At 34.8% G+C, this 18,218-nt stretch overlaps 2 protein-coding genes across 2 annotated transcripts; one reads left to right on the forward strand and one right to left on the reverse strand.

Annotated features, from left to right (window-relative positions):
• Nucleotides 1-449: 449 nt before the first annotated feature.
• LOC110795539 (protein OSB2, chloroplastic) lies at nucleotides 450-15,043 on the forward strand. Its single transcript, XM_022000554.2, has 6 exons — nucleotides 450-925; nucleotides 3,090-3,228; nucleotides 10,103-10,229; nucleotides 11,607-11,914; nucleotides 13,753-13,837; nucleotides 14,559-15,043. Exons 1-6 carry the CDS (start codon nucleotides 600-602, stop codon nucleotides 14,888-14,890), a joined length of 1,317 nt encoding a protein of 438 aa, XP_021856246.2. The 5' UTR covers nucleotides 450-599; the 3' UTR covers nucleotides 14,891-15,043.
• A 1,485-nt stretch (nucleotides 15,044-16,528) lies between these two features.
• LOC130461474 (uncharacterized) lies at nucleotides 16,529-17,765 on the reverse strand. The gene is made up of 3 exons (XM_056829587.1): nucleotides 17,609-17,765; nucleotides 17,406-17,514; nucleotides 16,529-17,261 (listed from the first exon to the last, which is right to left on the reverse strand). Exons 1-3 carry the CDS (start codon nucleotides 17,763-17,765, stop codon nucleotides 16,529-16,531), a joined length of 999 nt encoding a protein of 332 aa, XP_056685565.1.
• Nucleotides 17,766-18,218: the final 453 nt, after the last annotated feature.

Raw genomic sequence — 18,218 nt, forward strand, 5'->3', positions numbered from 1 at the left:
GGATTTTGGAATGTTAGGGGGCCTAACTAGATAAACAACAATATATTAAGTTTGAAACCATTACAACATTGGTTTGTTTGGGCTCTTAGAAATTAGGGTGAAGCCTGTCAACTTCCAGAAGGCTTTCCCTGTTATTGGTGCTGAATAGAGTATTGTTGCTAATTAGTGTAAACATCCTGGTGGACGAATATGGGTTATTTGGTAAATCTTGTAGCGATTTTAAGCTGATAGATGAAAAAGAAGAGGAAAAAAAAACAAATTGTTTAATAAAGATTTTAGGGAGCTAAAAGGTATTGTAATCGACCAATGAGAAAATTTAAGTTTAAATCAAGTGTAGCTAGAAATTTGACGTGACAAACGTAGCTAGAAAAATATTGTAGGCAACCACTTTGATAAGCGGGAACCCAGATTCTAACCCGTGTAGTTGAAAAATAGGCTCAAGACCCGACCCAGGAAAACCTAGGTACGACAGGAAGCGGTGCGCAAGAAGCCAAGAACCGGAAAAGTGAATACAAACTATGAAGAGAAGCGAGAAGTAGGGAAAGGGTATTTGGCGCCATTAGACCACTACAGTCTACAGAAACCAGCACACCGCTGCCATGATTACCAGAGCTTTACACCGTCTCCGATCTCCGATCACCACCTCCTTCATCCACCACCTAAACGGCGTCAGCCACCTCTCCTCATCCGCTGCTATTGACCCTGCGGCGCAACCGCACAGAAACTCCGCCGCCGCATCCGATGCTGACACTCCCAAATCCGCTCGTCCTTCCACTATAACGTGGGAGCCACGGCTTCATAACTCCGCCAGCTTTATTGGGACTGTCGAATTCCCTCTAAAGCAATATGCTACCCAGGATGAGCACCTTGGTGTTTACACTTCCCTTCGTGTGAAAACCTCTCCTCATTCTGATACTTCTTTCTGGTAAGATTCTTCTCTCTCTCAGCTTAATTTCTATATTTCTTTCTTATTTTAGGAATTATATTTTGGGTAATGTAAAATTTTAACTGGAAAGAATAATCTCAATTTTTGGTCATATTTTTTTGATTAATCTTGTAAACTGTATTAGTCTTGAGTTTGCATCATTTATTGCGAATACGGTACGAAAAAAGTGGATGTTTGATTGCCCACATGACATGATGTTATATCTGTTCATACAAAATGGAAAAATTGCAGGTTGTTGTCTCGTGACATTTAATTTTGGTTAAGGAGGATCATCTGATTTAGAGTGCTCGAATTTGGTGTTAATGAGAAAATACTATTGAAACTTAAAAGGCTAAAAATCTGTGGCAGTGAACACTATATTGAGTAATTGTTAAAATCTATGTTGTCAATACAAGCAATTATCACAGGATGGAAAGAGGGTTTTATATTGTTACAAAATATATTTTTCTAAATCTGGATGAGCTGTAGTTTGAAAAACGGTGCCAGTTAAAACTTACTTCCTAGAAAAGAAATGTAAAATGAGACTTCATTTTTGTGGAACATCAAGTATAGTGTTATCCATGCTTTTGACTGGTCGAGAAAATATGTTTTGATATCACAGATGCTTAAGACATCAAACATTTAAAAGCCCATTATAGGCGATTGAGCGTGATCCTTTTATTTGAATGGCTAGTCAAGCTAGACTCCATAAAAGAATAGGAGTATCCTTTCGCTTTGATTTGCTATTTGGCTTGCTAAATGGTCCTGATTCTTTTTAGAATTCTTACCTCCATATACACCTAGAATCACTCCTTGCAACATGCAAGTGTTTGTTATCCTAGCTGTAGACCGTTTTCAAGAGAAAATCAGAAATGAAAGAAAATTTTCTCACTTCTCCCTGGTTAAGGTAGGTATTAAGGATTCAAATTAACTTTATTACTTTTTTCAGACGGTTGTTCATGGAATTGGTTTCTCTTATATCAGCTTGAGAGTAACCTCCGGGAGTTCCTTTAAATGCCACCATGTTATCTGACTTATAAGAAATTGTTGTGTTTCTTGAGTTTTCAATCAACTTTGAGGAAGTTTTAGAGGCCTTTATTACATCCATATCGATGCCATTCAGAATTTGGACCTTCATTTTCCATAACAAAGGGGTGATAGTTATGCCCTTCGTTTGTTGCTAATAGTTCCTCATACATTGTTGGAGATATGATAACCTGTGAGTTGTTCCTCCTGTTAAATATCTCTATCCTATCGTATGCTCTTCCTAGAAACGGGGACAAATCTGTTTCCACACATCATTTTCAGAGAGTTGCCAACTATCTAATAATCTAATGTTCCATGCGAAACCAGAAGATGTCAAATTCTAAACCTCATCTATGGTTTTCTTGATCTCATAGTTCTTTACCTATCTAAATTCTAAACCCAAGCTGACTAGTGGTAAAGATGTGTACGTAACTGGCTTTGCCAATGTTGTGGAACTTTTGTTACTACGTAATCTTAACTTTAAAAGGTGCGAGGGGCAAAGGGTCTCTAAAGCCGAGGCTCTAAGAGAAGGCGTGTGCACATCTCATACGCGAGACACTATTGTAAAAGCCAAAAATTTTGTTGTAAAATTTATGTTTAAAATACATTACTGCAGCTTTTTAGTTTCTAGATGTGTTGATGAATATTGGTGATAAGAAGCATATTTTTGGTGGTTGAAATGTATTGTCTTCGATTTTCAGATGAGAAGTTCAATTTAAAATGATAATCAAATTCATTATACAGCCTTTTACAACGAGCTGTAGAAATCAGCGGACATCAATATTTGTTAGAATTAATATAGCATAGGTTTTTAGGAATTGATTTATTGGTGAACTAGCTAATATTGCTTTAACCTAATCTTGCCATTACCATCCACTATTTTCAGTATATGGACGTAGCAAATTTTCTAAACTGGTCTAATTTATAATAGAGTTTAAGAGATTAAATGGTTAATTGGTTACACCATATATGATGTTTTTCGGGCCATGTTATCGCTATTTTTCCCTCTTTCTTGAGTTCTAATTTTCAAAAATAAAATATAATTGCCTGCAAAAGTTTTGTTGTCTTAAAGAGTTCTCCTGATGTTAACTATCCTAGAACGTACACCTTTCAATATTGTGTACTGTTTCTTGTACAGTATAAGTCTCGAGATGTGGGGTGCGTTGGCTGAGAGAGCTTTGCTGCATTTGAAGCAAAAGGATTATATATACGTTTCTGGTGAACTGGGATCATATACAAAAGCAACTTCAGACGGGAAAGAAAGTTTGAAATATAAGGTGTAGTTTGCTTGTGCTTTTTGTCTTCTCCTTTTTTTTTTGTTATTTGTATTTTTTTGTTTTTGAAATGTTTCATCTGGATATAGGCGGGCTATCATTTTTTTCTTTTCTTAGAATAAATGTTTCATTTTTTAATTTGAAGGATATCTTAAAACCCTATTAGGGGGTGTTTGGTTCGCGGAATTTTGGTATAAGGAATGAGTTTGGAAAGGTTTAAATCCATACCTTGTGTTTGTTTAAGAAAATTTCAATTTCTAAACCCATCCCGCAACTCCCACAAGGTATGGGGATCCAAGGGGGTCCCTCTTCTTTTTGGTTGAATTTCAGGGAAATTCGGTTCAGTTAAGGAAAATTCAATTCAATTTAATTTAATTTAATTCAACGTATATTGTATTTATTTATTATTTACTTACTATTATTATTATTATTATTATTATTATTATTTAGTATTTTATTATTTTATTATTAATTATTATTATTCTAAATTATTTATTTATTATTATTATTATAATTATTTATTTTATTATTTATTTTGAAATATAATTATAATTTAATTATTTATTATGGAGTATTTATTATTTTTATTTTTTATTAATTTTTTCTTGGGAAAGCAAGTAAAATATACTCCTTGTCCCAATTTAGTTGTTATACTTTCCATTTACGTCCGTGCCAATTTAATTGTCACATTTCCTTTTATGGAATGAACCCACTAATATTTTGTTACATCTCTCTTCCCACTACCAAAAGTTATGGCCCTACATCCTCTCACATTCAATTAAAAAATTCCTTCACTATTTCTCATTTCATCTACTTTTCTATTAAAATATACTACCTCCATTTCAAAATGATCTTTACACTTTCCGTTTTAGTCCGTTTCATAATGTTCTTTACACTTTGCTTTATTCTATTTTAGATATGAAAATTTACTACCATACCCTTCTTGCCCCATAATATTTACAATTTCCCGCTCAAATTCTCTTACTTTATTCATTTTTTTTCTTACACTCACCCACCTTATTACACATTTCTTTTACTTTATCCATATTTTATTACTCCCTCCGTCCCAGATTAGTTGTTACACTTTCCTTTTTCGTCCGTCCCAAATTAGTTGTTACACTTCTAAATTAGGAATGACCCCACAATTATTATATTGTCCTTCTCTTCCCACTAAATCTTTTTTTGTCCCCACACCCTCTCTCATTCAATTAAAAAAATACCCCACTAACTCCTATCACATCTACTTTTTCAATAAAATAATAATTGATAACCACACTACTACTTATCGCATTAAACTGTGTGCCCAGGAGAGTGTAACAACTATTCAGGGACAGAGGGAGTATATTCAACCAATTTTTTTATTTATGTCTTAATATTTGTGCAAATAGGTACCGTAAAGGTCTTTATGAAACGGAGGTAGTAATAGATAAGCATGCAACAACTTATCACATAAAACTCAGTGAAAACCTTGGTACGACAATTAAATTGGGACGGATGGAGTATATTGTAACCAAACCAAAGTTTTACAACCTAGTAGAGAGCAAGGGAAAACCTTGACCCAAACAACAAATCAGAAGGCTAAGCAAGCCTAACAACTAACAAGCCCCTAAAAACTAATACCCAGGAGGCAACAAATCATCAAACCAGCTCTTGTTTGTAGTGCTAACGTTCTTCCCAATGATGTTCTTGATTCTGTTCTTGACATCAGCCTTGATATGCAACAAAATCTGCTTATTTGTTAGGGACTTTGGTTCCGCAAACACCTAGATTCCTAGCTTTTCAGATGTGGTAAACTATGCTTGCAACTGTAGCATATGTGACCTTCCTTCTAAACCCCCCTTTACAGTTTCTTCTTGTCTAGGAGAGCACAAAGGGGATGGTTCTTCTCTAACAGTGCAAACCCAACCATGTCAGAGTTTGAGTCAAGCACTGAAACTATACTGACAATCAAATTGGAGGTGAGAAAGAGACTCAGTGATGGAACCACAAGTAGGACAAAGGTCATTTGAACCAAGGCCTTACTTGTAAAGCCTCACTCTAGTTTTGAGTCTATCCTGGATAGCTAACCAGAGCATAATCTAAACCTTGGAACAGTTCTATATATTAGGTGTGCCAGTTCACAGTAGAAGAAGGAAGAAGGAGCACTGATACTGTTAACCCCTTGATGGAGTACTTTAGAGTGTGAGGCCAAGCAGCAGTGTGAAGATTGTGCATTTAGCCTTAACCCGATTAACTTGATGGCCAGCTAGCAGTCATGGGATCTGTGAATTGCTCCCAGTTCTTGTCCTTCACATAAAGGGTGTGAATCCATTTCACCCACAAGTTGTCTTGCTTTTGTGCAATGGACCAAGCTTGTTTTCCCGGTGCAGCTTGGTTTCAAAGCACCAGATTTCTGAAACTTAGCCCCCGTTGATTTTTGGGAAGACAGTCTGTCCCAGGTAACTCTGCCCATCATCATAAGCACCTAACCAGAGGAAAGACCTACAAATGGAGTTGATATTTATTATTTATTACTAATTATTAATTATTAGTTATTTATTGTTTACTACTTATTATTTATTACTTATTTCAGTTCAATAGTTCACTTAAGTTCGGTAGCATTCAGTTTAGCTCAAAGAAACTGGGCCTCATACCTTTGGTATCAAACTGAAGAAAACTATTCATTCAATCAAGTTCCAACCCCATACCACCCTGGATTCATTCTCGATTCCAAACTCATATCACTTTGCAAACCAAACGCCCCTTAACTGATTTACCGAAAGCCATGAAGTGATATGAGACCCTTTTCTTGAGTTTTGACTGTGCCTCTAGCATCTTATACACAATGGAAAAATCTCCGATGAAAAGATATCTAAGGAGCTTTTATTCCTTTGGATGCTCCAGATTGCTTAATTTCTACACTCCTTGTCATTTGATTTTGATGGGCTAAATTTTACTTCATAACTGCCTTGCCTTTACTGTTTTAATGTAATCACTAGAAATCCTTTGCCGTCTATGCCCTCATGTTTTTCACTTCGTGTGACGTTATTTTCAGTTGTTTTCATTCAATCAATATCCAGGTTAAGTTCCTGACCTTTTTGCTGCTTTTATGTCGCTTAAGCTGATGCACAGATCAAATTCAGCTCGCTACACTCTTTAATTTGCAAAAAGTCCATTTTTAATTACAACATTTCTTCACATAGATTTCATCCAAGCTGTAACTATGAGTATTTCAAGCCTCAAAGCTAAAGGAATATCCAGAATCTTCAAATTCCTCTCATCTTTCTGTAATTTCTGTAAGACACTACATGTTGTAGCCGGAATCAACTCTGGCATTTCAGCTTACTAATCTGTAATCCTCATAAGGCCACGTAATTGATGCGTAGCTTATTTGTTTTTACTTGTAGACTCCTTCTTTTCCCTTCCACTTCCTTTTGCGCCTTTGCATCAGGCTCTTTTTCCTGTCTGTATATTACTTCTCCTTCATTCCCTTTTTTGAGGACATGTGCTGCTGCCATTGGTCTTTTGTGCTCTGCACTCGGCAGAATTTTATACAACTATTCCGGTTATTCATTTCGCTTAAGATTAATTGATCCAAGCCATTTAACTATATCCACCAAAATAAACACTAATAAAGAAGTATTTCCCAACATGTCTCATGCTAAATCATGGAAACAAAGTGAATGGTTAAGAAAGACATTTTCATCTTATTGCTTAAGTAGCTGTATGAAATAGCTTTATGTACCGTAATGTCAAGAATCTGTATTAGGATATTCTTAGGTAGCAAAAGAAAATTGTAGAAGCATATGAAAGGGATGGAAAAAAAGTCGAGTCTCAAGTGGTCATTAATTTTCTTTCTTTAAGAAACTTTGCTCGTGCTGAATGGTTTTGCAGTCGAATGCATCATATCAGCTTTATCCTACAAAACGTTTGCAGCAACAAATTATGTTCGCACTGCATTTTTGCTACACACTTCTCTGTTGGCTACCTGAGTTGAGGTTTCTTATATTTTGGAATCTGTTAAATCTTTTCAAGACATGCATAATGCACATCTTAGGGAGTAGGTGAAGGTCTATAGCCAGATCAAATTTTTGCATCTCTTTTTTTTCTCTTGTTTGTTTTAGTTTGGCTGTTGAGAAGAGGCCGGAGACAAGAGGATTTGTAATGGTGATGCTACATTGCTTGTCATGATTGCTTCCTGACTTTAGATATTCTGTAGTCATTGTTAATTTGTTATCACTTGTTATGATATATGTCCCTTGCTGATTTTAGCCCGTGATGTGCACGGATTCTATTAAATTGTAAAGTAAAATAAAACTCCTATGCCAATTGCTATGTTTTGATCGAAGACCTAAAGTATACATTCTCATACCCTAAAATAGCGGGAGAAAATCGAGTTGCTTGGAAGACATGACAATAGAAATAGCCTATGTTATAAATTTTATTCCGTAATTGCCGAAGAGATTTATGAAGGTAAAAAAAGATCTACCTACTGACCACTTAAAAAAATTACTCCCTCTGTCCCAGAATAGAATAGTCGTTACACTTACCTTTGCACAAAGTTTTAGGTGATAAATGGTTGTTTGGTTATCAATTGTTATTTTATTGAAAAAGTAGATGTGATAGGACTTAGTGTGGTATTTTTTTAATTGAATGAGAGATGATGTGGGGACAAAAAAAAATAGTGGGAAGAGAGAGACAATATAATAATTGTGGGGTCATTCCTAATTTAGAAGTGTAACAACTAATCTGGGACGGACGAAAAAGGAAAGTGTAACAACTAATCTGGGACGGAGGGAGTACGTAGTACTATCAATAATTTTATTTACTTTTGTAGTATTATATGGTGTCCAATGTGTCCCTAATCTATAAAGTAACAATATACAACCCTTATTAAGTAAGGAAGCAATAAAAACTTCTCTAATTAATTCACAATATCCAAATAACATGAGTTACTAATTTTTTTTTAGAAGAAACTACACACTACTGCCATGCACAATTTGAAACAAAACATTAATCTCATTGTTTGAAACATTAATATATCCCTTCCGCGTTGGTGTTGTGGGCACGAATCATTAATGGAAGGGATGATGAACTAATTAAAGCTAAATATTCATACTATTTGAAAAAGGAAGAAACACAACTTTGCTAAAGGTTTACGGAACTTATTTTGCACCCCATGCTAAACAAAATCTCATTTTTTAGACTTTGAAGGCTGGTGAGGTTATGACGACCTGATTTATACAAGGAACTAAAAAGAGTTGCATAGTTATATGATTCTATATATTATTGTTTCGTATCAAGTAATAATTGTAGTGGCGTTATAATTCTTTCTTAGTATCTTTTATTTATCATATTACATAAAATAAAATAAAAATATTATTTTCCTAGGTGGCGCTTTTTATGCAATTCAAATGTTCATCTTTTATATAGATGGTTAGATAGAGAAGTATAAGATTAGAGTATTTGCTTTTGGATGGAACACTCTCGTGTATAGAGTTTTATTAGATATATATCTTTATTTATTAGAGTTTTATTAGAATTTAATTAATTAAAATATGTAGATGACACCTATTAATTTATCTACGTGGCACAAGCATTTTTTAATTCTAAAATAGATTAGACATCTTATTTCTCATTGGCCGAAATCTAATAATTTTAGAAGTATTTTTTAATTTTAAAATAATTAGAAATCTTATTTCTCATAGGCCGAAATCTAATAATTTCTTACTTGACGCTCTAATAACTGAGCAAATATGTCCGCTTTAATTATAGAAAATTAGATCAGTGTTTGATTCTGGATTGAATTTCATTTTAGATTTATTGTTTAATTATTAGAGCGTTTTATTTTGGATGGAGTTGTATATATTAGTAATTAATTAATTAAAGTATGTACGTGACACATAATTATTTATCTAAAAGTGACACTTGTCTTTTTTAATTCATAAATAAAAAATTAGAAATCTTATTTTCATTGGCCAAAACCATTAGATTTTCTACATGACGCTCTAATATTGGATTAGTGTTTGATTTTGGATTGAATTTTATTTTAGATTAATTTTAGATTTTGGATTGAATTTTATTTTAAATTTTATTTTTTAATCATTAGAGTGTTTTATTTTGGACGGAGTTGTATATATTTGTATTTAATAAATTAAAATATCTATGTGGCACCTAATTATTTATCTACGTGGCACTCGACTTTTTTAATTATAATATAAATTAGAAATCTTATTTTTCTTTGGCCGAAACCATTAGATTTCTTACGTGGCGCTCAAATAGCTCAGCGGATATGCCCGCTTTAATTATATATATTAGATTAGATACTAATACTCACTGGCAGCGTCACTACTACGAGTGTTTTTATGTGGGGGAAGGTGCAGTGAAGGTTTGAGGATAAGAGGGAAAGAGATAACTTGAGATGGAAAGTTTTTGGCTATGTTACTGAAGTGTACCTGATAATTTCTGCAAGTGAAACAATCGTAAGCTCTTTCTTTCCTGAAGATAATCTTTTGGAGTCCTTGATTTAATAGATATTATTGTTTTGGTGTAGAAATTGATTTCAGAATAAATTTTTTGATGAAGAGCAAATTTTTTAATTTTTTTCTCTTCAAGTCCATAACTTTCTGAAGAAAATGGGGACAGAGGAGTTACTCCAAATCGGATATGATGGTGAGGGTAATATGCTTATGTGCCTGGTCATATTTTATTTTTAGTTTGACGATGTTGAAGCTCATTAGGATGTGATATGATTTCCAATAATGTGCCTTCCAGCCAAAAGGTTACAAATTGCAACTGAGATGGATCGGATCCATAGACGTGTGGGCAGAGGTTCAATTTACACATATTTGTCCTTCTCAATCACAGGGTCTTTAACCTGTTTGATTTGTTTTTGCAGGTGACTGCAAAGGAATTAAATTATGTAAAGCTAGATGAGTCTGGGAAGCACTCGGATCACCAGCAAAAGGAAAGAGAGGCACCCGGGAAAAATTCTCCGAGAGTTTTGGATTCAGAAAAAGAAAGTGGTAAGGTTCGTGGTTGTAGTAAGGAGGCTATTTATAGTGATTATTCTCTAATTGGCATTGCAGTGAACCTTCTATGTACATGGTTTCCCTTTTATGAAATATTTGGAGGTACGCATAACATTTAACACTTAAAATTGCCTTAATCTGCTATATCAAGGCCTTGTTCCCTTCTCTTGATTTTTATGAAATTAAATTATTTTTAGGATTAATTTTTTTTACCACCTTAAAAAATTGACAAATGGTTTTCTACCACCTAATAAAAAAGCAAAATTTGTCTTTTACAACCTCTTAACGGCGAAAATCACAGAAACGTTATGTGGGCCCCTTTCAACGGCTATATTTCTATTAGCCTTCTCTTCTCCCACAATTTCAAGTATATAACTACCGGTTCCCCTTTTTCCTTCTCTTCCCGTTGATTCAAATAATTTGTTTCCCATTAATTTACATAATTGGTAATGTTTCTCAAATTGATAGAGTCTTTTGCAGCTTTGCAAAGGAGATTCAAGCTTATTTAAGGTATGATTTATCATTTGCGTCAAAAATAAGATTAGTAATTGGTAATCAGTAATTGAAACGATATGTTAATTGTGTTTGTAAAACAATTTGTGTGTTTAATTGATTCGGCAACTTGATGTATGTTAATTGATTTGCTGAATTTATGATCCAATGACTGAATTTTACCCCCAAAATTGGACAGAAAATTTAGGGTTCGGAACATAACATTTTTGTGATCTTTGTCGTTAATAGGTGGGAGCGGACAATTTTTGTTTTTTTAGGTGGTAAAAAGACAATTTTTCTTTTTTTAGGTAAAATACAATTTCTATTTTTTAAGGTGGTAAAAAACAATTAATCCTTATTTTTGTAACGATAAAAACACCTTTTTAACAAATTGAAACTGTTTTTTTACTGTTTCAAGCCAATATATACTGATTCCCTATTGTGTTTGTTCTAATAAGTTAAAACTTATTCTTAATTTCTTACCTAATAAAACTAATTAACTGATTAAAACTTAATTTACTGGTTGAGACATATTTTAAATGACTAAAACTTAGTCTTTTACTGATAGTTTCTTTTTCATAGTTTCTTATTTTGAAGGTGGAGAGAACAAGGTCTTAGTAGTAGGAGTTAAAATCTGCATTGTAGACTAGAATTCTGCATTATTGTTAGTCTAACGTGGCTTCCATATATTTCAATTCACCGACAAAATTGTTGCAAGCTTCGGTTATTGCATAGACTATAGCCTGCTTTTACTTATTTGTTGAGATCTGGGTTTGGACGTCATTGTCTAACTCCCTAGCTGACTCTTTAATGCTAATTGAGATTACAAGATATTTATAGGACGAGGAGGTTTAACTTTTTATTTTGGGTGTTTTATAGGTGAGCATTTAGGCGAATCTGGCTTGCAAATGAAAAATAACCGGTTTCACTTGTGGCAAATATTATTCGCCAATCCAAATGAATGGTATGACAATCGGAAAAATAAAAGGAATCCAAAGCAACCAGATTTCAAAAATAAGAGTACTGGTGAAGCGCTCTGGTTCAACGAAAGTGATCCGTCATGGGTTAAAAAACAAATTGAATTACTTGACTCAAGACTTTCAGGAAGCTCAAATTATGACATGACTTCCAAACTTTACCCATCCAGATTTGTGACAGACGAGCTGTTGATGGTGCCAAACCCTATGGTAAGCAGTGAATTTTCAATAATACAAGAAAACACAAGATTTATCTGTTAGGTTAGCAATATCATTTATTTAAAGGATGAAACAAAAATTTATTTACTTAACCGAAACACCCGTCAAAAAACTAAAAAAAACAACAGAACCATTAGTCGTAAGCTCGTAACTCGTGAGTCATGGATGCAAGTTATCCTGACATCTTTATTATTAGTAGTTTTTAGAAGTAACGACTCTCACTTATATCCTGAGCGGAATCATTCATGAAGAGGGAACAGTTTTATTAATACCTCAGAATGTTCTTTGAATGATATACTCCGTATCACTTACTAATGGTTCTAATGGAGTTGCTTTGCACTTTCTAGATCCTGAAAATGTGCTCTTTGCTTAGATACTAGATTCATGCATTGTCAGAAAGATGGTGATTTCTTAGCATGAAGCAATTTTAAACTTGAGTTTTTAATCCGACTGTCAAAGAATATTTCCCAATTTTCACATTTATTATGGCATGGACAATAGCTAGGATTAGGAAAGATGGATCTTTGATTGGTAAGGGTTTACTGTATTCTTGCGTTTCTAGTACCCCAAGTCAATTTGAATGTACAAGCTTCCTGTCTAAACAACCACGCCCTCTAGGATGTTAAGGGTAAATTATAATCGACCTATCAACCATTTTAAGAGATATTTACTTTCTGTGTAATAATAATATGTCAGCCAAACAATCTCTGTAGATTTTATCTTAATGCGCTAAGTTCCATAGCTGCCTATACTGATTCCTGCCTTATTTCAATGTAACCCGTTATAAGTCCTTTTCCCTGTATAGACGTGCCCATGTTTGCTTTTGCCAGTAATTTTCTTCTCAACTGCTTTTATCCAATCGATGGTCAGAGATTTATTTCCTGGCCTTCTTACATTATCATTTCTCTTAGATTTCCATCCAAACTGCAACTTTGAGTATTACAAACTATAGGAGTATCTAGATTTTTATAACTCCGTACGTCCGTCTGCAGTGTGGAATGACACCACCTGTACCTGCTGCCAACTCCAGCCTGTCAGCTTAGTGATTTTCAGCAATCCACTTGATATCTGAAATTCCAGCTAGTAGATGCTTTATTTTCTTATCCCCTTCCCTTTGTGCCTTTGCATCAGGCTAGCTTTACTATCCGTAAGTAGGTCTCCCATTCTGTGAGAATGAGGACACATGTTGCCATTGATCTTGTGTGGTCGCCTGAATTTTTTTACAGTTATTACCATTGGATAGACTTGCTTATGATAAATGGAATGAACTAAATTATACAAGAAAAATACCAAGTAAGAGAATTTCCCAACATGCCTCATGCTAAATGCTAGATACAAAGTGATTTGTGAAGGAAGAACCTTCACGACTTCATCCTTGGGCCAAAGTAGCTATATGAACTTCTTTTGCGTGTTGTACAAGAGGACGTCCTCCCTTTTGTTTATTATAGTGATATGATGCACACAATGTGTCAAGATTGGAAGGAGGATAATCCAACCATTTTTGCTCAAAAAAGTGAGCGAGAAGTAGAAGTTATGATAAAGTGCCATTTATTGGTGTCATACCCCTTCAGATTGCTTGATGGCTTTAGATTTCATGTAGTGATTGTTATTTCTTGATATTATACTTTCTGTATATAATAATATTCAGCCAAACAACCTCTGTAGGTTTCATCTTAATTGCGCTATGTTTCTGTCCATAGCTGCCTATATTGATTTCTGCCTTATTTCAATGTAACTTCTATAAGTCATTTTCCCTGTATGGACGTGCCCATGTTTGCTTCCTGCCTAAAGCCAGCAATTGGTTTACTTTGTTCAATTGGTGTCTGCAGGTGGCAGTAAGGGAATTAGATGATGCTAAGCCAGATGAACCTGAGAGAAATTTCCAAACAGTCGTGAATTCAGGCCAAAAAACAGGTAAGGTTCCTGTTTGTAGTTAAGAGACTACGTAGTATTTGTAGATATTGGTTCTATCATGCATTGACATTGTGATGAGCCTATGTACATGGTTTAATTTTTTAACAGTATTTGGAGATAGAAATACTCCCTCTGTTCCTTAGTGTTTTTACTTACTGTAGACTCTTGTTTCTAGGCAAGTTTGGAAAAGGTGGGTGGGTGTAACTGAGTAAGATAAATGTGAATAGAGTAAGAGAGATGTAATAAAAAGGTGGGTGGATGTAAGGAAAAGGTAGCTAAAGTAAGAGCGAGTAGATGGAAAGGTGTACATATTGTAGAGAAAGGAAGATAAGATGGTAAAAGGTATTTACCAAAAATAGAATAAAAGTAAAAGTTAGTAGGCTTTATGATACACCAAAAAAGGGAAAGTGAGTAGAATATTAAGGAACAGAGGGATTATATCTATTGCTTGAAATTGCATACCCCGGCCATAATAAAAAGTAAAAGCTGCAATGCTGCATAGGCTGATTGGAATTCTGTTATATGGTTAATCTCAATTCACTGATAGCATCTGTTATTGCATGGATTTTAGCGTAGCATGCTTTTACTTAACAATTGTGGCCTAAAGTTTTGAAAGGATTTTCTAATCCTGGACTCCCAAGTAATTTATTTTATCTGGAAAGCATATCAGGGTTTTGGGAAGAATGGTGAAGCTTAACCTCTTTTTTGGGTGTTTACACAGCTGAACTTTTAGACGAGACTTCCTTGCAAAAGAAAAATAATCGGCTTCTCTTGTGGCAAACATTCTTCGCGAATCCAGATGAGTGGTATGACAACCGGAAAAATAAGAAGAACCCAAAGCAACCAGATTTCAAGCATAAGAGTTCTGGTGAAGCACTCTGGCTTAGTGAACGAGGTCCTGAATGGATTAATAAAAAAATTGAAGAACTTGACTGTAGAGTTTCAGGAAGAGCAAAGGAAAAAGAGACATCCAAATCTTCCCAAACCAAATGGGTGTCTGAAGAGATGTTAAAAGAGGTACACCCTACCAGAAGCAAGGTAGATTGTCAATGATATAAGAAACACAAAGATTTCCAATTAGTAATGCCAAGTGTGTATTTTCTAAAGAGTGAAAAGGAAATTTATGTTAAGTTATAGTCATGGTTTGTAATAGTGATGTACACTTGGCGTTTTTATTTAATGTATGATATTTCCAACTTGCTGGCATGCCATCGCACGAGTTTGATACGAGTAGTGACTTAATTTAGCTAATAGCGTGACTACTAAAGTTTTTCATGTAAGGAAAGGTGCGGTAGTGGTTAGGCCGTGTGGGAAGAGTCCAAAGGCAACTAACTTAAGAGGCACTCAAACAGAGCTTTTATGTATGTAACTGAATGGGGCACCTTACGGCTCGTTTGTTTAGAGGGATAAAGAGGAGGGATAAGGATTTCTTATCCCTACTTACTACTATCCATTGTTTGTTTATAAGGAATTGGCAATTTATGAGGGATAGGGATAAGGATTAAATGCCTCCTTATCCCACTAATCTTGTACCTAGGCGGCTCGCTTGGTATGAGAAGGGGATAGGGATAGGGACAAAGATAGGGATAATGATAGAGAATTTGACATAGGGAATTCATTAATTTTATCCTTATCTCTTGTTTGGCATGGTATAGGGAATGTATTGGGAATTGTTGGATAGAATAGAAAACAAAATAATAAACTTACAATAATACCCTTCTAATTGTACATTTGTTTTTTTTATGGAGGATATAATTGTCTTTTCACAATTAAATGAGAAATCCCCATTTTTATACCTGCCCCCCCCCCCCCCCCTAGGTAAAAGATTAGTGGGATAAGGAGGCATTTAATCCTTATCCCTATCCCTCATAAATTGTCAATTCCTTATAAACAAACAATGGATAGTAGTAAGTAGGGATAAGAAATCCTTATCCCTCCTCTTTATCCCTCTAAACAAACGAGCCGAGGGGGGGGGGGGGGGGCAGGTATAAGAATCGGGATTTCTCATTTAATTGTGAAAAGTCAATTATATCCTCCATAAAAAAAACAAATGTATAATTATAAGGGTATTATTGTAAGTTTATTATTTTGTTTTCTATTCTATCCAACAATTCCCAACACATTCCCCATACCATGCCAAACAAGAGATAAGGATAAAATTAATGAATTCCCTATGTCAAATTCCCTATCCTTATCCCTATCTTTGTCTCTATCCCTATCCCCTTCTCATACCAAACGAGCCGTTAGAGTAAAGCCAATGGATGACCCAAAATTTTGGGTCATCAAATAAATAAGGATTTTTTACTTTTCCCACTCAACCATGACCAAAGCATATGACCAACAATGCCCAAACATCTCCAATGGTTGCCCAATTTATTTTGGTCACCATTTTATCTATCTTACTTTTATCCTACCCCACCACAATTCTCTCTCTTCTATAACTTAAAATAATTATTAATAGATGCATTAAACCTTATTCTTAATTAAATTATGACTTATAATTAAACACTAATCGACATTAGATAAATATTTAATTAAAAGTTAACAAAGAAAATATAGTTTAAAACGAAATTACATTATAATAAGATACGAGTACAATAATACGAGAACACATCTTAAAAGGATACGCCAATACATATGATAAACATAACATAATATATAAATATGATTATAGTTACGATATCAAGTCCGTTACTCTCTATTATTACCCTCTTCCCTATTATTACCTCCATATTTTAGCCACAAATGTTCTACCAGATCTGACTTGAGGGCTCTATGCATAACTTCATCACGAACTCGAACTCTATTAGACATGTAAGTATCCAAATTTGCTATCCTCTTAGCACCATTGTGAAATTGAAATGGTTCTCCATTATTTCTTCTGTTCGAGGATGAAGGTTGTTCCACGGCTTGGTCATACTCACTTGGGTCCTTATAATTTAAATATGTATCTCGTTCATCCTCAACAATCATGTTATGTATAATAATACAAGCTATCATAATTTTTCCAAGCATTGATGTATTACGAGCTAGAGCAGGTTGACGAATTATTGCAAAACGAGCTTGAAGTACCCCAAATGCACGTTCCACATCCTTTCGTCGACTTTCTTGTAACTTGGCAAAAAGGCCTTCCTTTTCGTTTTGGGGGAGGGATATCGTGGGAATGAATGCTGCCGATTTTGGGCATATACCATCAGTGAGATTATATCCCATACTGTATTGGTGGCCATTCACGACATAATTAATAGGTGGTTCACGACCTTCAAAAACATCTGTAAATAATGGAGATCTATCAAGAACATTGATATCATTACACCTACCTGGCGTTCCTAAGAAAGCATGCCAGATCCAAAGGTCTTGCGATGCTACAGCTTCTAAAATCAATGTTGGCTTATTAGCTCTTCCAGAGAACAACCCTTTCAATCTAAGAGGACAATTTTTTCATCGCCAACGCATACAATCAATGGAGCCCATCATGCTTGGAAATCCTCTTGCTTCTCCAATTTGTAAAAGTCTTGCTATATCCGCTTCCGTTGGCCTTCTGAATTATTCTTCACTAAAGTAAGACACAGTCCCTTCAACAAAATGTTGTAAGGAATATCGCGCAAGAGATGAGCTGATCCGTAAGTAGTCTTCAACATTATCAGCAGCGGTACCATACGCTAGCAACCTCATAGCTGCAGTGCATTTTTGCAATGATGATGCACCGAGTCTACCGATCCGGACGTTGCTGAAAGAACTCATGACGTTCTTCCAAAGTTTGCGTTATACGGAGAAACACATGTTTTTTCATGCGAAATCTCCGACGAAATAAAGATGGGGGGAACACCGGTTGGTCAGTAAAATAGTCATTCCACAAACGATCGTTTCCATCATCACGATTCCTCTGTACAAGGACCCTTGGTGCTCTTGGAACTTGATTAGCCATTGAAAAAATTGAAATGGATTATTCGCCAGCATGAACTCATCCATCATCCGATCAACTACACGATTCGCTTGTCTGCGTCTTTCATAATGTCGGTTATAATCATTGATAGATTGTTGGTTACTATTATCAGAATTATTGGAAGAGGTGGAAGAAGAATTTGAAGAATTGGTACTTTCGTTTGAGGATATCTTTCACTTCAAGCAAGCCAATTGAAGTGAAAATTTTTAGATTGAAATTAGAAGATACTACGTAGGAGATTGAAGATATAAAAAGATACTAAGGGTGAGTGGAGTAAAACTGAAATGTTTTCACTCAATTTATAGAACAATATTGAAGCTATCTAATTCAATAATAAGCATTATGAATACAACAATTTACTGCAAAAATTGATTGATGTGATAAATGGTAGCAGTGATACGTCACTTCATATGGGTCATGTAATGAAGGTGCAAT

This window comes from Spinacia oleracea, chromosome 5 (genome assembly GCF_020520425.1).
Source record: "Spinacia oleracea cultivar Varoflay chromosome 5, BTI_SOV_V1, whole genome shotgun sequence".
Taxonomy (NCBI): Eukaryota; Viridiplantae; Streptophyta; class Magnoliopsida; order Caryophyllales; family Amaranthaceae; genus Spinacia; species Spinacia oleracea.

Excerpts from the sequence above, each read along its gene's own strand:
- LOC110795539 (XM_022000554.2), top strand. The coding sequence starts at position 600 with ATGATTACCAGAGCTTTACACCGTCTCCGATCTCCGATCACCACCTCC. Across the intron at positions 10,230-11,606 it reads GGATTCAGAAAAAGAAAGTG|GTGAGCATTTAGGCGAATCT; the intron begins GTAAGGTTCGTG and ends GGTGTTTTATAG. Across the intron at positions 11,915-13,752 it reads TGATGGTGCCAAACCCTATG|GTGGCAGTAAGGGAATTAGA; the intron begins GTAAGCAGTGAA and ends TGGTGTCTGCAG.
- LOC130461474 (XM_056829587.1), bottom strand. The coding sequence starts at position 17,765 with ATGGCTAATCAAGTTCCAAGAGCACCAAGGGTCCTTGTACAGAGGAAT. Across the intron at positions 17,515-17,608 it reads GAAAAAACATGTGTTTCTCC|CTATGAGGTTGCTAGCGTAT; the intron begins GTATAACGCAAA and ends AATGCACTGCAG. Across the intron at positions 17,262-17,405 it reads CATTTTGTTGAAGGGACTGT|ATTGAAAGGGTTGTTCTCTG; the intron begins GTCTTACTTTAG and ends TTGTCCTCTTAG.